Genomic DNA, 24,817 nt, shown 5'->3' on the forward strand with positions numbered 1-24,817 from the left:
CAGCTATGAGAAGCTTTCACTGAAAAGGAATTATAGATGCTATGAGATTTCCATTCTGGAAAGAAATAGACTTAAAATAAGGTGGCTGGATTTTCCCAGAAACACCGTAATGAGGAACATTTACAATATATCATTTTATCAATACCTGTGGCTGTACTCTTCAGTGCCCAATTCCAGAATGGGATGTGGTGGTGGAGAAGGCGGTACTTCATCCTCGGCCCATCCGTCACTGGGAAGCAAGAGCTCTAAAAAACAATGAACCAATGAAGCTGTAAACTCGAGGCAGAACTGTTCGGTGCCTGGTTTTGTTTCAGTCCATCTCACAGATGCAATTTTTGCCAACACATAAACCAACCTTGAAATAAATAAGTCCTCCTACAGAAGCGAAGGATTTGTATGAGAGCTCATGCAGCCTGTGTGAGGAAATCTAAGCTTGCTAATGGGTTTTCACACTGGTGACCTGCTGGCAACCCAAGGCAAGTCAAGACTGTGCATCTTGAATATCTTTTCCCACCTAGAAAAGGCTGACAGTCGCTCATGACTTGTGTTCTGTGGAAGATTAACAAAGCCATCTCTTTCATGCCTTAAGGGTTTTGTAAACAAGACTCTCTAGTGAATGAATACTCTGGACCTTATGGAGATTTAGGCATTGGCCTTAGTGACAAAAAGTACTTAAAAAAAAAAAAAAAACATGAGATACCATATATCTACTCACCATTTAGAGATGGTAGAGGGGGAAAAAATCTTTTTGTATCTATGCCACAACGGAAATATGTGGCTTTGAGGCCTTGGAAGCAAAAGGCTAGGGTCAGACCTGGTTTTCTCCCCTACTCAAGATGTATACTTTTCCAATCTATTCTACTCTGGAAAATTTAGACCTGTATTCTAAGTATTACTACAGCTAATAACAAGCAAGTTTGTTGGGACCCTACTATATACAAGACATCTCGCTACGTATTATGCTCATTATGTCATTTAACACTATCACTATTACCAACATCAGCTCATGTGTGAAACCATGATAGAGCATCCTGGGCAAGCAAAAAAAAAAAAAAAAAAAAAAAACNCGAAGCCATCATATTTCCAGTCATGGCTCCCACTAGTGCATGAACTTGGCCCAACAACTCAACTTTTCTAAGCTCCAGTTTTTTAAATCTATAAAGTGGGGAGAAGAATAGCTTCATTAGAGGAGTATAAGGATTGTAGAAAATGGTGCATATTCAAACAATTTATAAATGCAAAGTGCTAATAAGCAACAAAAAGATTAATATTCTATATATCCTAAACTCTACTACATATCCATAACAGTAAGAGATTTGGTAAAAGGCAGATCCTATTTGTCCTTGATTGCTGGAACAAGAGAAAAGTGTCTCTATCCCTAAAGGCTGCTGGTAACAGAACCTGCCTAACTTGCGCACATGCCAGATGTGATGGTCACTTTCATCTGTTAACTTGACTGGTGACTGGGTCCAGGGTATCCAGATATCTAGTCATACTTTATTCTGGGTGTTTCTGGGAGGGTGAGATTAACATTTACATCAGTAGGCAAAGTAAAGGTCCCCCCTAATGTGGTTGAAACTCATCTAATCAGCTGAAGGTCTGGATAGAACCAAAATTCTGACTATCCTCCTCTGAGGAGAGAATTCTTCCTGCCTGATTCTTTTCAAACTGAGACACTGGCATTTTCCTGCCCTTGGACTCAAAATGAATTACTGACTCTTCCTGGGTCTTGAGTCTGCTGGCTTTTAGACCGGGACTCTGCTATTGTCCTTCCTTGGTCTCCAGGTTGCTCTTTTACCTTGCAAATATTGGGGCTTGCCTGGCTCCATAGTCATGTGAGCCAACCCTTTATAATCTATCTCATTATAATAGTTATTATATGTTATTATGTATATTATATGTTATATGCATTACTGCATATCACTATATGTTCTATATGTTTTTACATTATATTATTTGTTATTATATTCTCTATCTGTATACAAGCATATACATCTCATTGGTTCTGTTTCTAAGGAGAACCTGCTCCAAACTCTGCCCCAGGGACTAGTATCAAATGGAGGTAATTCTAGTAGTGCTGACACGTGCCTGGCTAGGAGGCTTGAAGCAGGAGATCTGATAGGCAGGGTGACGAAACTACAGAAGCGTGGTGAGCAAAGGCAGCCAGCGCTGTCTCCCTGCACTGCTCCCCACCCAAGTGATCTAATGATTGGTAATGTGGCGGCAGCCAGGCAGCCAGAGGCTTACTGGCAGGAAGAGAACAGAAGGAATACACTGTAAACTGGGGACAAGGGACACATTGGGACGGCATCTTCCACTGGCTGTAATCTCTCTACCCTCCACTTCTTGGCCCATCTTTCACACGGGTGATAAATATTGCTGTGATCATGGAACTTGGCCTCTCGGAAACCTCTCAGTGGCACACAGTAGCCTAGAGAAGGTCTGTGCTGTCCACGGGCGACTTCATCTCCTATTACACATTAGCTACCCAAGACTACTTACTGTTCCCCAACCACAAGCCTGGGCTTTCCTGCCTCAGTGTGTTTGCCTACGTAATTAAAAATCCACTCCCATCCATCAAAGTCTCACCCTTCTCTCAAGGTCCACCTCAAATCTCATCACCTCTATGAAACTTTTACTGTTTCCGTGGGATCTGTCAGTACTTTTAGAACAATGACAGAGTATACTCGTGCTCACATCTGTGTGCACATGCAGCCCTCACTTCTTTCTTCCTGTTCAGGCAGACCTCATCTCCCAGCTTCTTTGTACCTAGACTAGTTCTTTCGGATAGAATGTACATTTTTCTGGTCATTGTCATCCCCAGTCTCAACGGTTAAGAAAGGTTGCACTCCCTCCACCTTTCCCATCTACCAACTGCAAGAAGGAGTGGCTGAGGCCCTAGAAGATGGCCCAGCTGCCAACGGAAGGAGCCCAGGACCTTCAGTCCCTGCACAGAGCCTGGCCTCCATCCTTCTGCCTCACTGGGCTATGATAAGACAAGAAAAAATACTTCCACTGCCTTCATCCATTGACAATGGGTTTATCTGTTACTATTACGGAAATAACTCCACTGATAACATTTATCACATGCTGATTTTGCAATGAGCTATCCGTCTATCACCTATGTATCTATTTCTCTTACTGGACCATAAACTCCTCCTTGTCCTCCTCCTCTCCCTCCTCTTCTTCAGCATTTTCTCTGGCTTCTTCAAGTTTTATTATAATCATTACCTTTAATTTTTATTTTATCCACATGAACAATCTATGTTTTTAAAGTAGTGGGGCTCCTGGGTGGCGCAGGCTGTTAAGCATCCAAACTTCGGCTCAGGTCATGATCTCACAGTTCGTGGGCTCGAGCCCCATGTCGGGCTCTGTGCTGACAGCTCAGAGCCTGGAGCCTGCTTCGGATTCTGTATCTCCCTGTCTCTCTGCCCTTTCCCTGCTCATGCTCTGTCTCTTTCTCTCTCTCAAAAATAAACATCAAAAAAATTAAAAATAAATAAATAAAGTAGCTGTAGGTAGAGAGGTAAATATCTTCTTTGTTGACCCTTTATTTTTGGTACATTTTTAAATATATTCAGATGCCATAAGGAATTTTTTTTCCCTCTTGGCCCAAACACCTCTATTAACCCTATAGCAATGTGAAAATATGGATTTATTCTCTCCAAAAAAATATTTCTGGGTTTCTTCACATGTACAAGTTTAAGTCTTGATGGTCATCCTATCTTTATGGCTGTGAATGTTGCCACTGCACCCTCTAGTAACTACTCCGTTCATGACCCAATGACCCTGGTTTTAATCATCATTTTTCATAGTTGTTACTTGTTTTACAGATTGTACCCTGCTAGGGCCAAATCAGAAAAGAAGAGTAAAAGAGATTGCAACTTTAGACAAGGGCTCAGCAAGCTATGGCCCAAAACATGCCCACCATCTGGGTTTGAACATAAAGTCTTATTGAACAGTCGTGCTCATTCATCTGTGTACTGTCCATGACTGCCTTTGCACTACAGTGGCAGAGCTGAAGAGCTGAAACAGAGACCTCTTGGCCTGAAAAGCCTAACATGTTTACTATCGGGTCCTTTAAAGTTTGATGATCCCTGCTTTAGATTTCTTTATAATTAAAAAAACTTTGAAAGCCTATTCTTGAGGCCTATAACAGCACTGTATTCACCTCTGCATCCCAGATAGTATGTCCTGCACAATGGAAGTATCCAATACACATCAGGAAAATTGAAAAGTATAATTCAATTTCTAATCATCACTCCAGAGGTAGTGCCTTATGTACTATAGAGGGCTGGGCACATGCTGGTTCCCCAAAGATGCCACATTAGGAATAATTATACATTGTATGTCTCTTTAAAGGACCTTAGGTAACATGGGCCCAGTGAGACAGGATATAGAATCAAAGGGGTTGGTTTGAGGTGGGGATGGAAGGTCTATGGGAGCCTCCACTGGGTCCTGGGCAGACCTGGGGCAGTGGGTGACTCACGTATGGGACTGGAGTGCACTTGAGCTTAAAGGTGAGGGGAAGCAGGAGTAGGGCACAACAGGGGAGACCAGAGCAAGGGAAAGAGAGGTAATAGCAAACCCGAGGGAAATGGTGCTCATTACTACTACTTGACTATTCCTTGGCCAGGGTGAGATCTGCAGGCAAAATGCTTCAGAAAATACAGCGTTGGTAGTTCATGTTAACATCATTCAAATGCTTAATACAATTTTATAGTAAACCCCTGGGACAGAGCCCCATCCCAATTCCCGTCTTGGAGCACCACACTTATTCTAGTGCAGGCATTGCTAGCAATTCTCGAACACAAATGTGAATTTTCCGGTGTTACAATTTCTACAAATGTTAGTTCTAAAAATGCCTTTTCCATGTAACAGCTTGACAGGAATATGTATATATATAAAAAAATAACCATGGAACTGTGGGTGGTATGTACTATTATTACAAAAATAGATGGAACACAGCATATCAACATTGCGTTTTTTAAATATACAAAGGAAAGGGAAAAGAGAAGAAAAAAGTTAATGTTTTGGCTGTAACAGTTCCTTTCCTCACTAGACATTACATTTTGTCAACTCAATCTTGTTTTTCTAAAGCGGCTCCTTAAAACACTTGGTAGGGTTGAGTCAACACTCACTCAGGTTTCATGAGCCTAGTAGCTCATGAGTAAGCTCATGAGCTTAGTAGCCTACTGCTACCTCACAGGCATCTGAAACTCAGAAACTCTCAGTGGTTCTCAAAATTTTAATTTTTTTCATATTGGAAAGAGATGATGATCATGATATTATTCTATAGCATGTTTATAAATTCTAGTGTGTGTGTATATATGTATACACATATGTATATACACACGTATACACATGTGTGTATACATACATATATGTATACACACACGCATACATATGTGTATATATACACATATGTATACACACACATGTATACATATGTGCATATATACACATATATGCATACACACGTATACATATATGTGTATATATACACATATATGCATACACACATGTATACATATGTGTATATATACACATATATGCACACACTATATACATATATACACATATATGCATATACACACTATATACATATATATGTGTATGTGTGTGTGTGTGTATATATATATATATATATGCATATATGCCAATAGGCTTACATAAAAATAGGAGAACTTCCTTTACTGGCCTCTTACAATTAAAATTTAATGAGTCTATGCCTTGATTGGCCTAGTTCTTTAACTGAGTATTGCATAACAGACGCACAAGGAAATAACAACAATCGCTTTTTCCTGCTTAAAAAAATAATATTAAATGCAGTCACTTCTTGAAAGAACTGGATTTTTCTGTCATCTTGGAAAACAGACATGGAGGAAGGAAGCAAAGCAGGGACCCTGTAGGTGGCTGACCTGTGCGGTTTCCACTGGTGTAGAAAGGTGTTCTACCTGGAAGCATGTGTCAAGCTTACTGGGACTCCCAGTAATAGTCTATGGCCACATGTACCCAAAGGACTCTAATGTTCAGTGGAAATACAAACTCTAAACAGTCTATTGAAGTTTCATAGTATGCAACTTTATTTTTAGGAAGTTCTTTGACTAGATTTTATTATTTAATTCCCCCCACCCTCCCCCCTGGGGGCACCTGGGTGGTTTAGTCAGTAAAGCATCCAATTTCAGCTCAGGTCATGATCTCATGATTCGAGCCTTTTATCGGGCTCTGTGCTGACAGCTCAGAGCCTGAAGCCTGCTTCAGATTCTATGTCCCTTCTCTCTCTGCCCCTCCCCTGCTCGCTCTCTCTCTCTTCGTGTCAAAAATAAACATAAAGAAAATTTAAAAAAAATATTTTTTTTCTGGGTGTATCCTTACACTTAACTAGTTCTATAGTTTCATTATTTTGGCCTTTGCTACCCCTTCTAGGGGTACTATCCCATTTCCCTGGGTATCTTGATGTCCTCTGAAAATACTCTGTGTAATTATCACTTCGGCATCAATATTTTATAGCTATTAAAAATGAGGGGTGCCTGGCTGTCTTAGTTGATGGATCATAAGACTCTTGTTCTTGAGGTTGTGGGTTCAAACCCTGTGCTGGGTGTACAGATTGCTTACATAATAAAATCTCTCTCTCTCTCTCTCTCTCTCTATGTATATATATGGGTAATACTATTTTTTTTATATATATATATATATATATATAAAAGAAATGATGGGAGATTATGTGCCAATATTCCTTTGGATGTCACTGGTATAATTAAGAATAAAACTCTGAACTTGGATTGCCATTTATCACATATTGCTTGAGAATTAAATGCCAATCAAATTATGTAAAGGGTAGATATTTTAATACAGATGATAATGTTTTTGATCATTATATGGGCATGGTAGAGAGAAAGCTATGCTAGTCTGTGTCAAACTTGCCATTCCTTCTCCAGATTCTTCTGCTACTGTGATTTAAGGTTTCAGGAAGAGATCTCACCATGTCAAGACAAATTTTAATTTCTTAAGAGGAGAAAAGACATACTGAGTATTTCTTTATCTGATACAAAGCCAAGTGAGCTTTTAATGGACATTCTTGGTATCAGGTGAAAAGACTTCAACAATTTCAAGAGACCAATGTAAGACAGGGTCCATGTTGGGGTTTAGGGAATGAACCTGAATTAGAGAGATAAGGGCTGAATCCAGGATCTGCGTGAATTGAGTATGTAGTCTTGGCTAAATTGTCTACTCTCTTTCTATTTCTTCATCTGTAAAGTGAGTATAATTGTAATAATAGTATTACCCACTTGCAGTGTGCATGTAAATTGCTTAACACTGAATCCAACAGACAGTAAACACTTAATAAGTGGTCACAGCTGTTGCTGCTACTCTCACTAAAATGGAGGAAGTCAGAGGAAAAACCAAAGTCTTATTCTGATGAAACAATTCTAGAGGAATCTGAGATGTACATGCTTGTTCTGATGGAGTTCTCAGAGTTCAGAAATTGTTCTCATGTAGTTAATTCTGGGTGACATCTTAGATGTAACAAGGGATCGATTACATAAACAGTACCTCCATTCTAAAGGTTACTGTAAAACCACTGAACATGACGCTGTAAACTATTCAACAACAGAGCGAGATGATCATAATATGTTATTAATAAAAAGAACAATTTCCTAAACATTATATATATTTCATTTTAATTTAATTTTATATATCCATATTTTCATGAAGAATTGAAATATAGATGCAAAAATGTTACCGATTAGTATCTCTGATAGAAGTATAAGTAGTATTAAATTTCCTTTTAATTGCCTTTCCCTAAATTTTCGGTAATGAGTATGTATTGCCTTTGCTATACAAAAAACTTAATATTATTACAAAGAAAGGAGATGCAGGGAAATTAAATTTTCTTTTTCTTGGTGACTGAAGTATAATTTTTTAAAAACAAAGAAAAGCCCAGGGACACCTGGGTGGCTCAGTAGGCTAAGAGTCTGACTCTTAATTTCAGCTCAGGTCATGTTCTCACTGTTGTGAGATCGAGCCCTGAGATGGGGCTCGGTGATGGGTGTGGAGCCTACTTAAGATTCTTTTTCTCTCTCTGCCCTTACCCCACTCCTATGCGTGCGTGTGTGTGTATGTGTGTGTGCACGCGGACACACACATTCTCTCGTCTCAAACTAAAAATAAACAAATTCCAATGTTTTATATCTAGAGGTCTATAACATCGTAAGGGAAAGATAACGTAGGGAAGGAAAAATAAGAACATTCCAACTGTTACAAAATGGTCTTGGTTATGGTATTTACCACACTCTTCCTAGAATCAAATATAAATCTGTGAATCATGTTGTCACCATTTTATGGTTTAATACTAGTCCATGCATTTTTTTTAAGTTCAGTAGTTATTTATATTAGGTAACTTCTTATATCAAAAGATTGTTGAAAAAAAAATAACACTTTGCCATTTTTTTTCTCCAGGCATGGTTTGTTTTATACATAATCCTCCCTGTTTGGGGCAGCAAGCACAGAAACTGTCACTTAGACTGGAGGCAATGCCAGGAATCTGCTTCACAACTTGTGAGTCAGCTCTCCCACCCATCATATCTCGGTGTTCATGACTCAGGGTAACAAAGTCTGCACTTAGTCTAATTAACTCCTCTTTGTCCCTTTTTTTAAATAAAAAAGATAGTCTGTGTTTTCTCACACCATTCACGGCACATGGAAATGGAAAGACCCTTACCTTTCTGTTTGTCTTGTGAACTGTAAGTGCCAAATGGATGTAGTGAACTATTATCATTTCTCCTGGAGGTGGTTATAGTGTTTTGACAATTCTCAAAGCATGGCTTAGAAAATGCCCCACACTCAGCAGGCTCCTAAGGGATGAAAACAAAAATTACATTTGCCTTTTAAAGATGTTCTAACTTGGTCAATGAAAGAGAAGTAGGGCAATAATCAATTTATGTACAATCCTCCAAAAATCTACTGCATAGAAATTCTGGACTGAAAAATCAAAATGGCCCTATCAGTTAATAAAACATCTTTGAATATGAAATAAAAAAATATACTGACAATGTGGTGCTAAGGATTAGGAGTACTCACAGCCAACACAACAGAGGATTAACTTTATTATTCTTTCCCCCCACTTACAACTGGCTTCTTTCAAATTTTCTTCCATCTGGGAGTACAGCTCGTGGCAGTGTCAATACAACAATATCGTCATGCCAAGGGCGTTTTTCTGCCAACCAGCTGGTTCCTCCCTCTCTCCCTCAGTGACTAAGTGCATATGCTCTAGGACAAGTCAGAACCTAAGCAGGTTTGCCACTGAAATGCCATGAGTGTGTCCCACTGCAGACACTAGGTCTTTTGGCCAGAAGCTAAAACAAACCCTGTGACAATGCCAGACAGCGGTTCTCCTGAGCTTCCCCTCTCCCCCGTCCCTCGCCTCTTTTTGATATTTTTCCCTCCTCTTTTGATTTTGAAAGCCTGCAAACAAATTCAGTGTCTTTAAAATGGCCAGAGTAACACCCCCACAAAAGCCATGTGACACAGGTGTGAAGAGGAGGTAGAAAGGGGCCAGGTGTAAAGAGCTGTTTGTTCAAGAGAACCGCACAGAGAATGCGGTTCTGCTCTTGCTCGTATATGTGCCTTCCTAACACAAGGAAGTCATGTGAAAGCCATCTCACGGTTGTGCCCTTGACCGTCTGTGAAGTGAACTTGCCCAAACAGAAACACAGATCTGATCCCCCACTCCTATCCCCTCCCCCCCAGCCCTTTCCTTCTGAGCAAAGCATCTGGCCCAAGCAATTTGATGATGCTTTCCTCTCAGTTACAAAAACTCGGTATCCTAAACAAAATATTTAAAATATTCAATTTATGCATTCTTAATAATTAAAATGTTTTTAGCTGCTGAAGCTCTGTTAGCTTTTTGTCAAGGCTCATAACATTTTCCCTACATCCAGGGTTACCCTCTGCTTCTGTATTGCTAGTAAGCCAAAACTCAGCACAGTCCTCCTAAATTAAAGCTGGAGCTTGGGCAGGTAGGAGGATTAGGGTTTACTTCACACAGCCTTGTGCTTCAACAACAACAAGAACAACAACAACAAAAATTCTGCTTCCCCAGCTCTTTGATAAATGACACAATCGATATCCCAACAACTGATCAGTAACCAGCCTAATTAAAGTATTCAGCCTGTAAAATAGAGCTGTCGTAGAGCCTTCCATTAGTGTCCCAGCCAATAAAAAATATAATGGATTTTTAAACATATTCTCCTTCTACCAAGATGAGCTTGTAGCAGGGAGAGAAATGTTTTGGGGAAGAGGAGAAAAAAAAAAAAACAGGTCACAACCCATTTTTTAATACCAAGTCTCTAGGCTCAAATAGAATTACAATTGAACCTCAAGCTCATCCTTTGAAAAAGATGTTTCTGTTTCAAATGATTTTGATTCAATCAAGGACTCATTATGTATTCTTCACGGGGTCCTCATCAAAACTGTTTACGTATCTTGTGCATCTGGGTAATGTGGGAAAATACTCCAACAACTATATATTTTGACTTTTCTTAAGTAGCTTCTTCATTTTTTTTATATCAATATAATGTTCAAGTAACCATTTTGGTAATTTTGCCAAATCTAACTAATTGACTTGCCTGCATGTATGAGTGGTGCTGAGACCTTTTTCTAGGTTACAATAGTTTTTACTGTACCTGAGGGTGACTGCTGCTGCACAGGAGAGGACACCAAAAAGATGAGTGCACAACATATGTTGTGACACAGTAAAACACAGAACTGGGAGATCAAATAGTGGCAGACTTTTTTTTCTTTTCCAATTTAATAAATATTAGTTGTACATTAGAGGATGCTGTCTTTATAAGAAAAATGCTCTTCAGTCTTCATGGGTACCATAGAGATTCCCGGAGAGCTGAGAGAATCAAGTGCCTGTATGTTCCTCCATGGAAAGCACATAAATATGAGGGAAACTAAAAAGGGCGCTTGTTGAAATGTCCTCATAAAAATTGCTTTTTGTCCCATTTCTTAATTCCCAATTAATTTCCTAGTGAACTTATTAATAAGATGCTTCTGAGGATGGGCAGCAAACTAAAAGTTCAGTTCTTTCTTCTGACAAAATAATTGTCAACCTATCCCAGAATATGAGAATTAACATATACCTGCCGTAAAGGACAATGCAAATGCTAAAGCATCTCAATTAGATGAACCAAAATACAAAATGCTTACCCAGTAGGCATACACTTGTTTTAGGGAAAGACATGGAATCAGGGAAGGAGAGACGTTGGGGACACAACTCCTAACAACCGTATTCATTTTTTCTTTCTTTTCTTTTTTACTTAACTTTTGCTATTTGCACAGGTATGATACTCTACAGTAGCACCTCCCAGACTTTTCTCTTAGTTGAAATATCTTTGTTCCAAGAAATCTTAAGGGAGACATAATACACAGATACACAGAAGGGGTAGCTTAGGGGCCCACAGACCACCCTTCAGACCTGTCCCCAACAACTGGGTACCATGAATCCCAAGGCTCTAGAGTAAGAATCAAATTAAACCAGAAAGGAGCCAATTCCATCATGGATGGAAGCAATAGATAAGGGTTTTATAACTATGTACATAAGTAAAATCCATTAAATATTCATGGAAGCCTCTGTCACTTAAGCAGACACAAATGTTGAAAACGAGTTGGCTCATTATATATAGTCTCCAGTAATTGGCCAATTTACATTTATTTAACATTTACAAGGTTATGTACAGAAGAGTAAAAAGGTACAGTTACTCTCTTCTGATAGCTGATAATATAACAAAGTGAGATATAGTTTACAAGTTTACTACTTCAGCTGACCCCCTCAAATAAAGTAGGTCTCAGATGCATCTTTTATTCATTCATTCAACAATATTTATTAAGTGTCTACTGTGTGCTGGGAAATGAGGATACATTAAGAGATAAAACAGACAACAGTATCTGTCATCTGTAAGTACTCAGCACTCAACTATGCATGTCTTCACAGCACCAGAAAATGGACAATCTGGGATTTTTACTTAAGTCCTCCACAACTTTAGAGCCTAAGCTTTTAACTGCTATGAGCTTCAACTACCTTCCCCAATTGCTTAATTTGAAAAATCCTTTCTTTTTTTAAGTTGAACTTATTATTAACACTAATATTTTAAATTAGTGCATTAATAGTATTCTATGTTAACTTTGTGTATTACTGTATTACATAAATATTACTTGTCTTCAGAGAATATTTGTGTGATTTGCTTATGGTTTTCTTAACTCTTAATTATGATCAACTGTTTTCTCCTTATCTTTTCTTAAAATATATTTCAGGAGTATTTAATAATTATTTTTAATAGATTACAGAAAAATGTTTTAGGAATATTTTATATTTATTATAAATATACTAACATAATTTTATAATTTAATAATTATATAATACATATATAATTGTATATCAGTGAAATGTTTAGGGATATTGGCATTCAAGAATATTTTATGGTTACACTTCATGTCTAGGTAAACATATTTTATATTAAAAATCCATAGAAAATATTGCAAAAATACGTATTTAATTAAAAACATTTATTTAATACCATGAAGCAAGCAGCTTGCTCAATAGATCAAGTTTTAAATTAGTTAAGTCTCAGGTCTATATTATCCTTATGCACTTTACGGGGGCAAATATACAGAGCTGACTGCATTATAACGATCTTCATATTAAGCACTATATACATCTGATCAAGAATTTTCTAAAGTATGGACATTATTAGCACATCAATCAAAAAGTATATAAAGATGTTATATAGTTTAATAGTTTATAATATGAATAAAGCCTTAGTTATAAAGTCCAAAACTCTAGAAATTTCTGGGGGGGGGGGACTAGAAAATATGGATCTGTTACATTTGATAAATTACTTACCTTAAATTACTTAAATTTCTATACCTTCTAGTTATATCTGTAATATACAACCACCCATAAATCTATCAGAGCCCTTCGGGGACAGTTTTTCCCAATTTCAGAAACACTATGATACTAGTGATGGAAGTTTGCATATCCTAGAGGCCATTTGGGCAATCTTTAGAGGGGACTAAAGATATGAATCACCTCCATTGGTCTCTCTGGCCTCCGCAGAATCACTAACTGGATCATCCCTCGAATGTTTCCCTCCATGGACATTGATCGCCTCAGTGTCTCCATAGCTTCGTGATTGGACTTTCCCAAAAGAGATTCCCCATTTACAGCAATCAGCTGGTCATTCATCCGCAGACGACCATCCTAGGACAGAGGAAAGAAATACAGTGTTAGAGAAAAGTATGCTGATGATGTATGGCTGTTTCAGGAAAAGTTCAAGTTTAAAAAGAAAAAAAAAAAGAAAAAAAACCCAGCCATTAGGAATGATTTATTTTCTATGGCAGAAAAAGGTTCTGGAGCTTATCAAAAAGTCACGAATACCAACAATAATGAACTGCGTGAAAGTGTTTTTTAGAAATCTCAGAGTCCCAAGCTGCAATAATTTAGATATTTGTATAATGTCTGTTACCTAAATCTTTGGCAAGCATGCTAACCTAGCCCAATTCTGCCATTTTCTCTGGCAGGGACCCTATTGGCTCAAGGAAAGGGGGTTCGGAAACAGAAGGAAGTGGTCACATCACTAGAAACAAGGGTTGCGTTTTCAGGCACAGAGAGACATCATGCTTAAATGTTATGTGTTTGACAGCCATAATGCATCTCCTAGATATTACTGCTAACTCTGTTGAATGGTGCTGGGGAAAAAAAATAAATAAAAGCTCATGTTATTTTCTCTAACACAACCAAAAAGTTGCTAGTCTGCAGAAGAACACAGAGATGTGCAGTGAAGGGCTGATTTGCTATGATGTCTTCTGGCAGAAAAGCACAACAAAGGAGACTGTCAAGTTTTTTGCATGCAGGCTCTGAATGATTAGTACTTTCACCCAGTATCTTCAGGAAACCATATTCTGTAAAGTGCACAGAGCCTCAACATGTGGATAGGCAGCCCATACTGTAGTCTACATCACTTCTAAGTACTAGTCATCTTCAGCCAGAAGCATCTCACAAGCTAGGGATGCCAATGGTAGCTAGCAAACTGGGTGGCTGCTCTGCAGACGAAAGAACCTGAGGGGACCACAGCGCATCTCCCCAGTAGGCAGACTCAATGGGAAAATGTTTAAAATACAGTCAGTTTAGGGACATGCCTTATACCTCTCACACTAGGGTAGAAAGTTCTTGCGACGAGGCACAGATGCAGTTTTAGTAATGTTATGATGCTGTTGTTGCTAATAAACTTGACAGAAGTACCAGTAGGTACAATTGTCCTTCCTGGAGAATTTTTCCATAAATTAGCTCTAGAACTCAAAGAACTCAAGAAGTAGATCAACGTTTTTATTCACATTTTTCAGATAAGGAAACTGAAGCAGGGAAGGGCTGCAACTTGCCCAAATCACAAAAGCAAGTCAGAGGCAAAGTGACCCAGATGCAGGTATCAGGCACTTTGGCTCTTCGGTCTCTCTACTCGACTCCTCTTTGTTATTTGGTCTCTAGACTATAGCTGTACGGCACGAAAGTATGAAAGGAAAATACTAAAGAATTTTGTTTGTAGTAAGTATCTGGGATCCATGTTCAAATTTAACAGAATAAAATACAAAAAACAAAACTTCCCTAAGAAATGAGAAAAACAGACATACAATGAACAATAGGACCAACTGTGCAGCTTTGGGAGAGAAATCCTGTGGACAAGTAGATAAACTCTGACTAACTCAGTAGCAGATGGTCAGAGGAAGTCCTTCTAAAGACAGTGGGGGTAAAGGGTGAACGAGGAAGGCTGCTCTGGATAGCTAATGCCCTGGAGGAGATGCACTGTGCGTGTGCCTGCTGGAGAGGACTCTGGCTGCCCAGGATCGTGAAGGCCACCCAAAGGAGCATATGCTCCTGAATGAAGAAACGGAGATGGTGGGGAAACAGGATCGCTTGAGGGCACACAATCAGAGCTGTACACTGTCTGAGTGAACTGCCTCCACAGAGCGTAATGTCTCCTCCCTTCCTCTTGTTTTCCCACTCCACTTAACCTTTACCCTAATTTGGAGTGAATCTGGAAATGAGATTTACAGGAAAGGCCAAACAAGAAAGAAATCTCTTCATTTCTATTATCTAATTTTGAGTGAGGCGCATAAAGAACGAGGTTAAGGTTACACGAAACAGGGTAAAACAAAAACAACCGTAACGGTTTAGTCATGTGAAGCGAGACATAACATGAGGAATCCTTCTATCCTATTCTGGCATTTAGTGGAAGGAGGGCTATTGGGTTGAATCTCAAGAAGGAGGTTGAAAGGGTCACTAAAAATTGGATGAATGATTTTTAAAAAGGAGGAGGAAACAGAAGAATCAGACCAAGATTCCGGCTCTGTCAACAGGAAATGAGCTCTACTAGGTGTTGGATTTGTAGAGGCTTAGTCTTGGCAGGACACCTCGTCCTCTATGATGTGAAGAAAGATAAAGACTGAAACTTTATGGGTGTCTCTAGAATGCAGGGAATAAAATCTGAGTGAGATTCCACCTGGTAACTTCCTATGAACCTTGTCTGTGAAGTATGAAGCAAGGTCTGAGTGAAGAGATAAACAGAGAAGGAGATGTGAAGATGTAAGGCCTTTTTCCCTTCTTTCCTTTCTCTCTCTCTCTCTCTGTCTCTCCCTCCCTCCCTCCCTCCCTTCCTTCCTTCCTTCCATCTCTCTCTCTCTTTCTCTCTGTAAAGTAATCTCACACTAACAGATACTAAGCACAAACTTTCATTTTCAGCTACATTTCAAGTCTCAAATACACAGNTCCTTCCTTCCGTCTCTCTCTCTCTTTCTCTCTGTAATCTCACACTAACAGATACTAAGCACAAACTTTCATTTTCAGCTACATTTCAAGTCTCAAATACACAGAAGTAGAACATGTTTGCTATATTCAGTCCAAAACAAAAACGCAGGTCAGGTCACCGCAGGGCAGCTGGGATGTTTTTTAGAAGACATCCACATTTATCACAAGCATCGCTGGAGAGCTATGGGCATGATACAAATCCACACACTCTCAGGCTTGTTTGGGTCTGTTGCTCTTGGTGCGTGCTTTCTCACTCTAAGATAAATGGTAGGTAATTTCATTAATGGCGATGCCAGTAAGTGCCAGGTTGTCCTAACATTTAGAATATAATCTCAGAGTTTAGAGCTGGAAGGGTCCTTAGAGGTCATCTTGTCCAACCTCTTCTGTTTATGGATAAATAAGGTGATGCCCAAAGACGATGAGAAACCATTTATTGAACTCCTCTTAAGAGAAGGACTTCTCCGTGGGTTAGGGCTTGTTTGGCTAGTTTGGGTCAGAGCTAGACCAGAATAACTCAAGTCCTGGTTTGTCAGCATTCTCAATTTCTTAACCGTCCTCTCTGCTACATAGATGACAATGACTGGTTCCAAGAAGAAAAACAAAAAAACCTTCAAAACCAGAGAGGACAATATGCCACCAGATGTCTTCCAGAAGAGAATCCTGTACGAAATCCAGAGTCAGATGGCAGATGTGGAGACTGGTGAGTGTGTGCCGGGTGATGGCAGGATAGGGATGCAAAGTAGAAGTAGGAGGCAAAAATTTGCTCACATCTCTACCTCTATAAACATACATGCATCCCATGTCTGGTCTTGATCTAAAATGAAAGTGATTCATTGGAAAGCTCCTTACATATCTCTAACTCGAACTCATTAAATATCCTTCACAATTGTGTATGACTTTGTGTATGCTTTGGAATAGTTTTGACCAAGAAAAGTATTTTTCTAAGGTTTTATCTTTTTCTATTAATATTGTATTTAAGTAAATACTTAGACACTAGAATGCTAACTCTCATCAACTGCTTTTTTATAGAAGTGAATTCAACTATCCAGGGATATGACTCAGTAATCTTAGAAAATTTATTTCACTGTAATCTGGATCATGCTTGCATTCATTAAAGAAAAAAATCCCTTTCTGCTATCGACCTAATGTTTGTGTCCCTTGTCCCCCACCTCTCTTCCAAACACAATATGAGGTTTTTAGGATGAAACCCTTCCGAATGGGATTGGTGCCCATATGAAGCAGGCCTGAGAGGGAACCCTCACCCCCTCTGCTGTGTGTGGGGACAGCAGCCATCTATCAACTTGAAGTGGGCTCTCACCAGATACTGAATCTGCTGCCATCTTGATCTTAGACTTCAGTCTCCAGAATGGGAGAAATAAATTCTTTCTCAGTAAGCCACCCAGTCTGTGGTAGTCTGCTAAAGCAGCGCAAACAGACTAAGATACTTCCCTTCCTGTTTTACTCCCATAAGACCCCTAACTAACAGGACTCCTCACCTGGCAACTATACTCTTCACCTCTGCCCAACCCCCATAACCAACTCTACCCATCCTCAAGCCAGGAGGGAGTAAAGGAAATTCCCAAAAGAGGAAAATGTAAAAAAAAAAAAAAAAGAGGAGGGAGAAGAGAGTCAAGATAAAATGTAACTTACTTAGGATACTTTTAGGACAAATAAGAACTGGTACAAGATTAGGTCTTGTCCATGTCCCGAGATTGCTTCAGATCTCACCAGCCCTAACTTGGTTCGAATGCGAGAGGATGAGTGGACCAGGAGATAAGATGTTTGAGTATGGCATCCCCGTTTTAGAGAACACCTAATATAGGCCAGTCCTTTTGCAAATATTTTATACATGCTCTCATTTTTTTTTTTTTTGTCACAACAACTTCGTGGTAGAAATACTACTTTTTACTATTTAAGAGATACAGAAATGGAGGCTCAAATATAATAAGTGATTTGTCAAAGGTTATTGGCATGGCTAGGTCTCCTCAGGCATGTACCTGTTATGGTATGTTGTTCTAAAATCAGAGTTCTAGAGATGATTTGAGACACTACAGTTATTAATGACAATAATAATTTAATGAGCTTCTTTGTGTAGTCATTGTGCTAAACCCATCATGCACACTAGACAATTTGATCCTTACAACAATACTATACAGTGGGGACTGTTGCCCTCATTTTATAAAAAAAAAAAAAAAAAAAAAAAAAAAAAAAAAAAAANAGTCACATTTCTAAAGCAGATCTGAACTAGGACTGGGTCACTCTGAAGGCCACATTTCCAACTATTTTGCTCCACAGCTGTATATTTAGAGCAGATAATTCTTTGTAACGTGGGCAGTTGGGTACTTTGTAGTATGTTTCATGTGCCCACTGAAGTGTATCCATAATTTCCAGGGGGTCTAGAGACCTTGTATGTCAGCATCTGTTGTACTGCGGTGCCTGGGTACTATCTCTTCCATGATTACTGGTGACATGGCATGGCTTAATCCACCCCTTTGGGTTAATTTTTGCAAGGCCCCTTCCCTATAAAGTTCTAATGAACACAGAGGGGAGAGTAAGAAAGCCAAAGTGAAGAACTAGCCTCTGCAAAACATGAGACAAGCATGAGGGAGTGGGCTAGCTTTCTCAGGAGTAGCTGGCTGGAGCCCAAGGCCAGTCTGCATTAGGCCAGGGTGTTGAGAGGATTAATCATGACCAGATGTCGACTCCTGCCTCTGCATGTTTCTAAGGAGGCCCTCAGTAAAACTTTCTGGGATATTATCAACACCCAGAACCCAAACCCCAAAGCCTGACTTCAGACAGCAGAGCAGGATTTCCCTGGGGTGTGGTGAGACTCCTGGTCAGATGACACCTGATTGAGGGAAAGGACTGTGCTGAACAAATCCTTCACAGGCCCTAAAATCATTCCATGATAACATCTGCCTACCATATTTTTGGAAAAAAAAAAAATCGTACCTAAAAACCCCTTGCATTCCAGACTGAAATCATTTGACTTCATTTAAAAACAATAGCAATGAAAGGAAAAGAATAAATCAAGATTTTCTAAAGTACGGTTTTTAAAACAAAGAAGGGGAAGAAAGAAAGTTGTTAAGATTAGAAGCATGTAAGGTCTTGTCTTGAGGAATACCTACCTACATTCACCAATGTTTTACATCAACAATCCTAATGCAATTTCAACCAATACGAACAGGGCTAATTCTTTCCAAATAAGAGCTCTAGGTTTTCTAGGGACAAGAAATTACATTCTGAGGTACACATCGTGGTGATGGACCATATTCCTCCTTCTGTCTAAAAAGTCCTTTGCACTCCTCCTCACCCACTGAATATCTGTCTATGCTTCAAAACATGGCTCAATGACTGCCTTCCATTCATAGATTTCTCCATAGGCAGAATTAATTGCTCTGTCATCTCAACACCTATGATACTTTAATACTCATCTAATGTAACTTTATCATGTTCGATATATATTTGCTTATATATTTAACTTATTATGTCACCAGCTCCCTGGATCACAAAATGAGTTGTTTTGAGTTTCCCCTCTCCAGTCTACTATATATTGCAGAACTCATTACAGATGTTCAAGAAGAGAATGCTAAATTGAGTCACTTGTAAGATCTTTCATTCAGGTGCTCTGGACCTGGTGTAGGTTTCATCTACAGTGAGCAAATGGCTTATTTACAAACCGGAACTATGAAAGATTCATGAATGCAGGCTGGCCAGCACATGTTAACACGTACACAGACTTTTAGACTTGTCCAAGTGAAGCCTGATTACTTTCTGTGTACTGACCCAATAGCCACCTCCTCAACTACTGTACAATTGAAATTTATTCATTTAATTCAGTAATTGTTTTAAAAGCCCCACTCCATCATTACATAGCAAGCTGGCAGAGTCTCAGCAATATACCATTACTTGTTTGTGGCATTTGAAACTGTTTTTGCCAAAGATAACTGGAGAATATTGCTTAGAGCATTGGAACATACACAACCAAAACATCTTGATTTAGGACTTTCAAAATGCATTAAAATTATTTCATTTTAAACTCCCTCTGGAAAAATATGGGGTGTGAATATATTGCCATTTATAGACTCTCCGATAGTCATTACTGGGTCTTATAATTTCCTCAGCAAGAAAGTTTGAGAAGCACTGACTTAGAGTGATCACAAGTACTCGCTGGCCTACTACGCAGTAATGGTATTTTGTGCTTATCTGACACGTCTGCTGCTTCCTGTCATTTCAGCTTCCTCTCCATATATCCCTATGTCCTTCCTGATTTTCTGTTTTTGGTTTACTTTGGCCTAGAAAACTGGATAATAAAAAGCTTATTAAGGTGTATGTGTTTTATATGAATTAAGATGATTCTGCATGAATGGCTAACCAGGCTAGAATCTGAGACCTTTTCAACTCACTGAAAATCATTCTTATTTAATTTTTAAAAAATGAACTATGCTCTTATTTTTGCTAAAATTGCTTAAAGTCTCGTCACTAGAAGAATGGGTCCAAAGCAAAGTGCCAAGAACAAAACTTGGACTACAATATGAATATATATATACATATTTCTATACATAAAATATATATTTTATAAATACCCATAATTAATGTGAAAATAGCTTTATAGGTGAAAGGTACTATTCTCAGAGTCAAAGTATCATATCATCCTGGTATATCAACTTTTGTAGATTGTAATTTCTTTTTTTTTTTTTTAAAGTTTATGTATATACTTTGAGAGAGGGAGAGAGAGAGAGAGAGAGAGGAGAGGAAAGAGATGGAGATGGAGATGGAGATGGAGATGGAGAGAGAGAGAGAGAGAGAGAGAGAGAGAGAGAGAATCCCAAGCACACTCCACAGTGACACTGTACTCTCCATCCCTGGACACAGGGCTTGAACTCATGAACCATGAGGTCATGGACTGAGCTGAAACCAAGAGTCACATGCTCAACTAACTGAGCCACCACAGTCCTGACTGTAATTTCCTTTATGAATAGAACTACCAATTCTTATAGTTTTTTAAGCCCACAGAGACAATTATGGGGTTCAAAATACACTTCAAGGGGCATCTGGGGGCCTCAGTTGGTTAGGCGTCTGACTTTGGCTCAGGTCATGATCTCATGGTTCATGGGTTCGAGCCCTACGTTGGACTCTGTGCTGGCAGCTAGCTCAGAGCCCAGAGCCTGCTTTGGATTCTGTGTCTCCCTCTCTCTCTGACCCTCCCCTGCTCATGCTGTCTCTCTCAGAAATAAAATTTAAAAAATTAAAAACAATAAAAAAAAATACACCTCAAAATGATGTAGGTTTCTAAAATTTTATCTGGTATGATAGGGATTTCTTATTTGAATTCCCATGCATGAAATAAAAATGTGTAAGTGATAAAGATCAGCAAGAAAATCAATGATTGATGCTGGCATTGTGAGATTTAAAAAAATAATATTATACTACATCTTTATAAAATACTGGCTACTGGAGAAGACCGACAAATGATGAGCCTGACTACCTGAATTGACATATGCCAACATTTTTGGCTTTTTTAATAAAAGGAAATTGGTGAAAATAATTTGCATGGCATAAGTGATAAATATTTTCCTCATGTTTAATAATTTCATTTTTAAGGTAAAATTCTTATTGCGTATATGGCAATTATGAATTTTCCCAGGCGAAGGTTTTGCAAAACATAAGAAGTTGTTCATAAAATGTATTGCATTTTTGTGGTCAGGATGAAATGCCTGTGTGGCTGCTCACAGTAGAGGACCTGCAGTGGAGTTCTGACATCCTCCGAGTGTAGGGTCCTTTGGCTGGAGGTAAAACCTGGAAGCCATGACTATTGGTAACAATTGTTACAGTTTTCCACCAGCAGAAAACACAATCAATTTTAAGAAAAATGGTTAGTTGAAGAAACCATTTAACATTAGTGTTTAAAAAGTTGTCCCTTTTATCTTCCTTTGAATTCATTAATTATAGATCCACCACATGATTAATAGATACCAATAGAGATGGACTTGGAAATTACTCATGCTGGGAACTCCTACTGGCCTCCAATTGAGTAGCTTGGATGCTATTAAATGTTCCATATTATTGAGGGACATGAAGATTGAGGATCAAGCACTGTATTCCCAGAAATTCTAGAACTGTATATAGTCTCTCTAAAAATTCATACTTTAGTCATTTTAAAATAGGGGGATTGCTCGTATTAGAAAAAAAAAAAACATTTCTTGAACCTTACACTAAACAGTGTAGGTTATGAAATTCTGCATTTCTCAGAGGGAGCATGCCAAATTTCCTAAGCACACCAGAATCAAATTACTTAAATTATGTCTATTTCATATTCTGAGTGCATGCATTTGCAATTAGCTATGTCAGGCATTTTTCTTTCATTTAATTTCATCATCATCAAGTAGTATTTATTAAGCACAAACCTGGCTAATTAATTTTCTAGAGAATAACAGGTATTCTTAAATTCATTCTCCCTATTTAAGAGACCTTAAATAATCTGATACGTGACATTTTTTTCTCTTAGAAAAAACTGCCTTTAAATTTTAATTTTTACCTTATTATTTCAAGGCTTCATATGACATATTTTACTCCCAAAGTCTATATATTCAAATAAAAAAAGTCATTCAGAATTAATATAACAGACTCCATGAGAATTTTATTCTACTACAGCATACTAATATTCTATCTCGATTGTTTTAAAATATCACTATTCTAGTTATATACTTTTCCTAAAGCGATTCATTTTTAAGGTAGAAACACAAGAGAAATAAGCAGCTTAAATTATTATAATCAATGGTTGTAAAAAAAAAAAAAAGCATTTTCTCCTTAAAATTTCAGTTAATATAGTTCCTGAAAAGGAAAGCAAAAGAAAGCCACTGACCTCAGAATGTTTAGCAAATGAGATGAGAATATTGAATGTCTTCAAACTGATTATAAGACTTTATGTGTGTTTTACTGGAGGAAAGGAAAAGTTAATTTTTTATTTGGATTTGGAGAAAGGAGAGTATTTTTCTCAAGGTACCTTTTTAACTAACTCTTCCTTTCTTTTCACTTAACACTAACTATAAAAGCATCCTCATGAACATCAAAATTCCTCAGTTCTTGGTTCATAAGAAGTTATTAACCCATCAACTTATATCTAGTATATTTTGGTTCTGGAAGCAATTACACTGTACTTCAGAGGCAAATGCCCAGTAAAAATGACAGAAACTACAATGAAACTACAAACAGGCAATGTCTGTTATTGTTGAAGCATATTAGTATCAATACTCAGTTGTATGTGGCTATGAAGGTCAATGGTCACTGTGTATGGTGAAAAGCACAGCTCAAAAGTGATGCTTCAGAGGGGTCCACAAAGGATTCCCTGGTCTGAAGTAGTCTGAAACAGCAAATGCTGTGTCCTGACACACGTGGAGAAAATTTCTGGGATTTACTCTTGATATGCAAACTGCAATTTAAATATTAATGAGATTAAGCACTTGAATAACTCTGAATAGAGTTAAAATATTGCTCAGTATGCCCTTATAGTGACAGGAATTCACTTCTAAGAGGGAATCCTAAAGTAGCCAGATACTCTTATTTTCCAACAGAGATTTACATCTCCAAAGAGATTTACTTCCCCAAATAAGAGAGGAAATGATAGAAATCAGTAGCCTGAGAGATAAGTTAAAAAAAAAAAAAAAGAAAGAAAAAGAAAGAAAAAAGAGGCCCTCAATTACAGTCACAGTCCTTCTGTGGTTTTGCATCTGGCAAGAAGTAGCCTATCTTTGTTTACACCAACAGAAACCCCCGGGGGGGAATACAGCATACAGAACCCACAGGAAGAATTTGGTCATACTTTTCAAAGTAGTTTAGTTTTCAAAAATCCACCTTCCCTAAAGGGAAAAACACCTTGAGAACCAATTAGTGGGTACGAAGGACCAGGAGAAAAAGATTGTGCTCTGGCAGAAAGATTATTTTGTTGATTTCAGGTAAAAACCTAGGGCCAGATGCTAAAGTGGATGTTCCCCATGCTTATCTCCCCTCGCCCCAGGGACATCGCAGTCTGTTACATTTGTATCTTCTGAACAGGGACAGGAACAAAGTCTCAAAACAATTTCTGTAAGACATAATCCTGAATCACAGAACAGGTGGCAATTTTCTGAGGAATAACAGTGGATTACTGGAACAGCAGAAGAAGAATAGAGAAATGCTTTCTCTTTTTCTGGTTAAGTAGACTTCTTGTGAGCAAAGCTTAGTCCTCTACCCTTTACACTGTGAAAAGTAAACAAGACAAATGGATACTAAACATTCACAATAAGGCTAAATTCATGATTGATGCCTCTTACTGTTTAAAATCAGCTATAAATATGCTGTCCAGTGGTTTTTAGTGGTGTGATTGTCTGACTCAGCAGACCAGTCAGGAAAGAAATTTACATAAATGGAAAGTGAAATCCTTCTGCAAGAAACAGGACTGTTAGAAACTGCTTAGGTAAGGAGATGCTCACTTAAGCAAACATGGATATACGTATTAAACCTGCTCTCCAATATCTGCTGGCTTAAGTTATTGCCCATAAAAAAAAAGCTAAGATATTTGCTTTTAATTTCCAAAATTCATTTCAGTTCCAATTTTACTGGGAATAGATTTTGCAAACAGAACTGTCATTAGGTATAAGAATAATAATATAAACCTGGTACCCACAAACATGACTGAGACTCATTCTTTAAACATAGCACATGTTTGTTGGCTTGACTAAGGATGACAAGCATGACACCAGATAAGCCCATGGCAATGGGCCGCGACCTCTAGGAATATGGATGGAGGAGATGAAGGAGTCTTCACTGCAGTGTAATGTAGCACAGGATCGGAAGTCAGATGGACTGAGTTCAAATCTTAGTTTAACCAATTCCTGGGTATGTGACCATGGGAGAGGCACTAACCACTGCTGTTTCCCTATGATGGAATGACATGATAATAATCCAGTG

The 24,817-nt window shown here is 38.4% G+C and overlaps 1 protein-coding gene across 4 annotated transcripts in view; it reads right to left on the reverse strand.

The window, feature by feature from the left end:
* The window catches only part of PARD3B (par-3 family cell polarity regulator beta), a 997,354-nt gene that overhangs the window by 388,355 nt on the left and 584,182 nt on the right, over nt 1-24,817 (reverse strand). For all 4 annotated transcript variants that reach the window (XM_077770171.1, XM_077770172.1, XM_077770173.1 and 1 more), the window contains 3 exons: nt 13,097-13,267; nt 8,726-8,858; nt 146-245 (listed from right to left, as the gene is read on the reverse strand). In XM_077770171.1, coding sequence (XP_077626297.1) covers nt 146-245; nt 8,726-8,858; nt 13,097-13,267 — 404 coding nt within the window. The remainder of the gene's footprint in view (nt 1-145; nt 246-8,725; nt 8,859-13,096; nt 13,268-24,817) is intronic.

Source organism: Crocuta crocuta, unplaced genomic scaffold (assembly GCF_008692635.1).
Source record: "Crocuta crocuta isolate KB4526 unplaced genomic scaffold, BGI_CrCroc_1.0 scaffold478, whole genome shotgun sequence".
In the NCBI taxonomy this organism is placed as follows: Eukaryota; Metazoa; Chordata; class Mammalia; order Carnivora; family Hyaenidae; genus Crocuta; species Crocuta crocuta.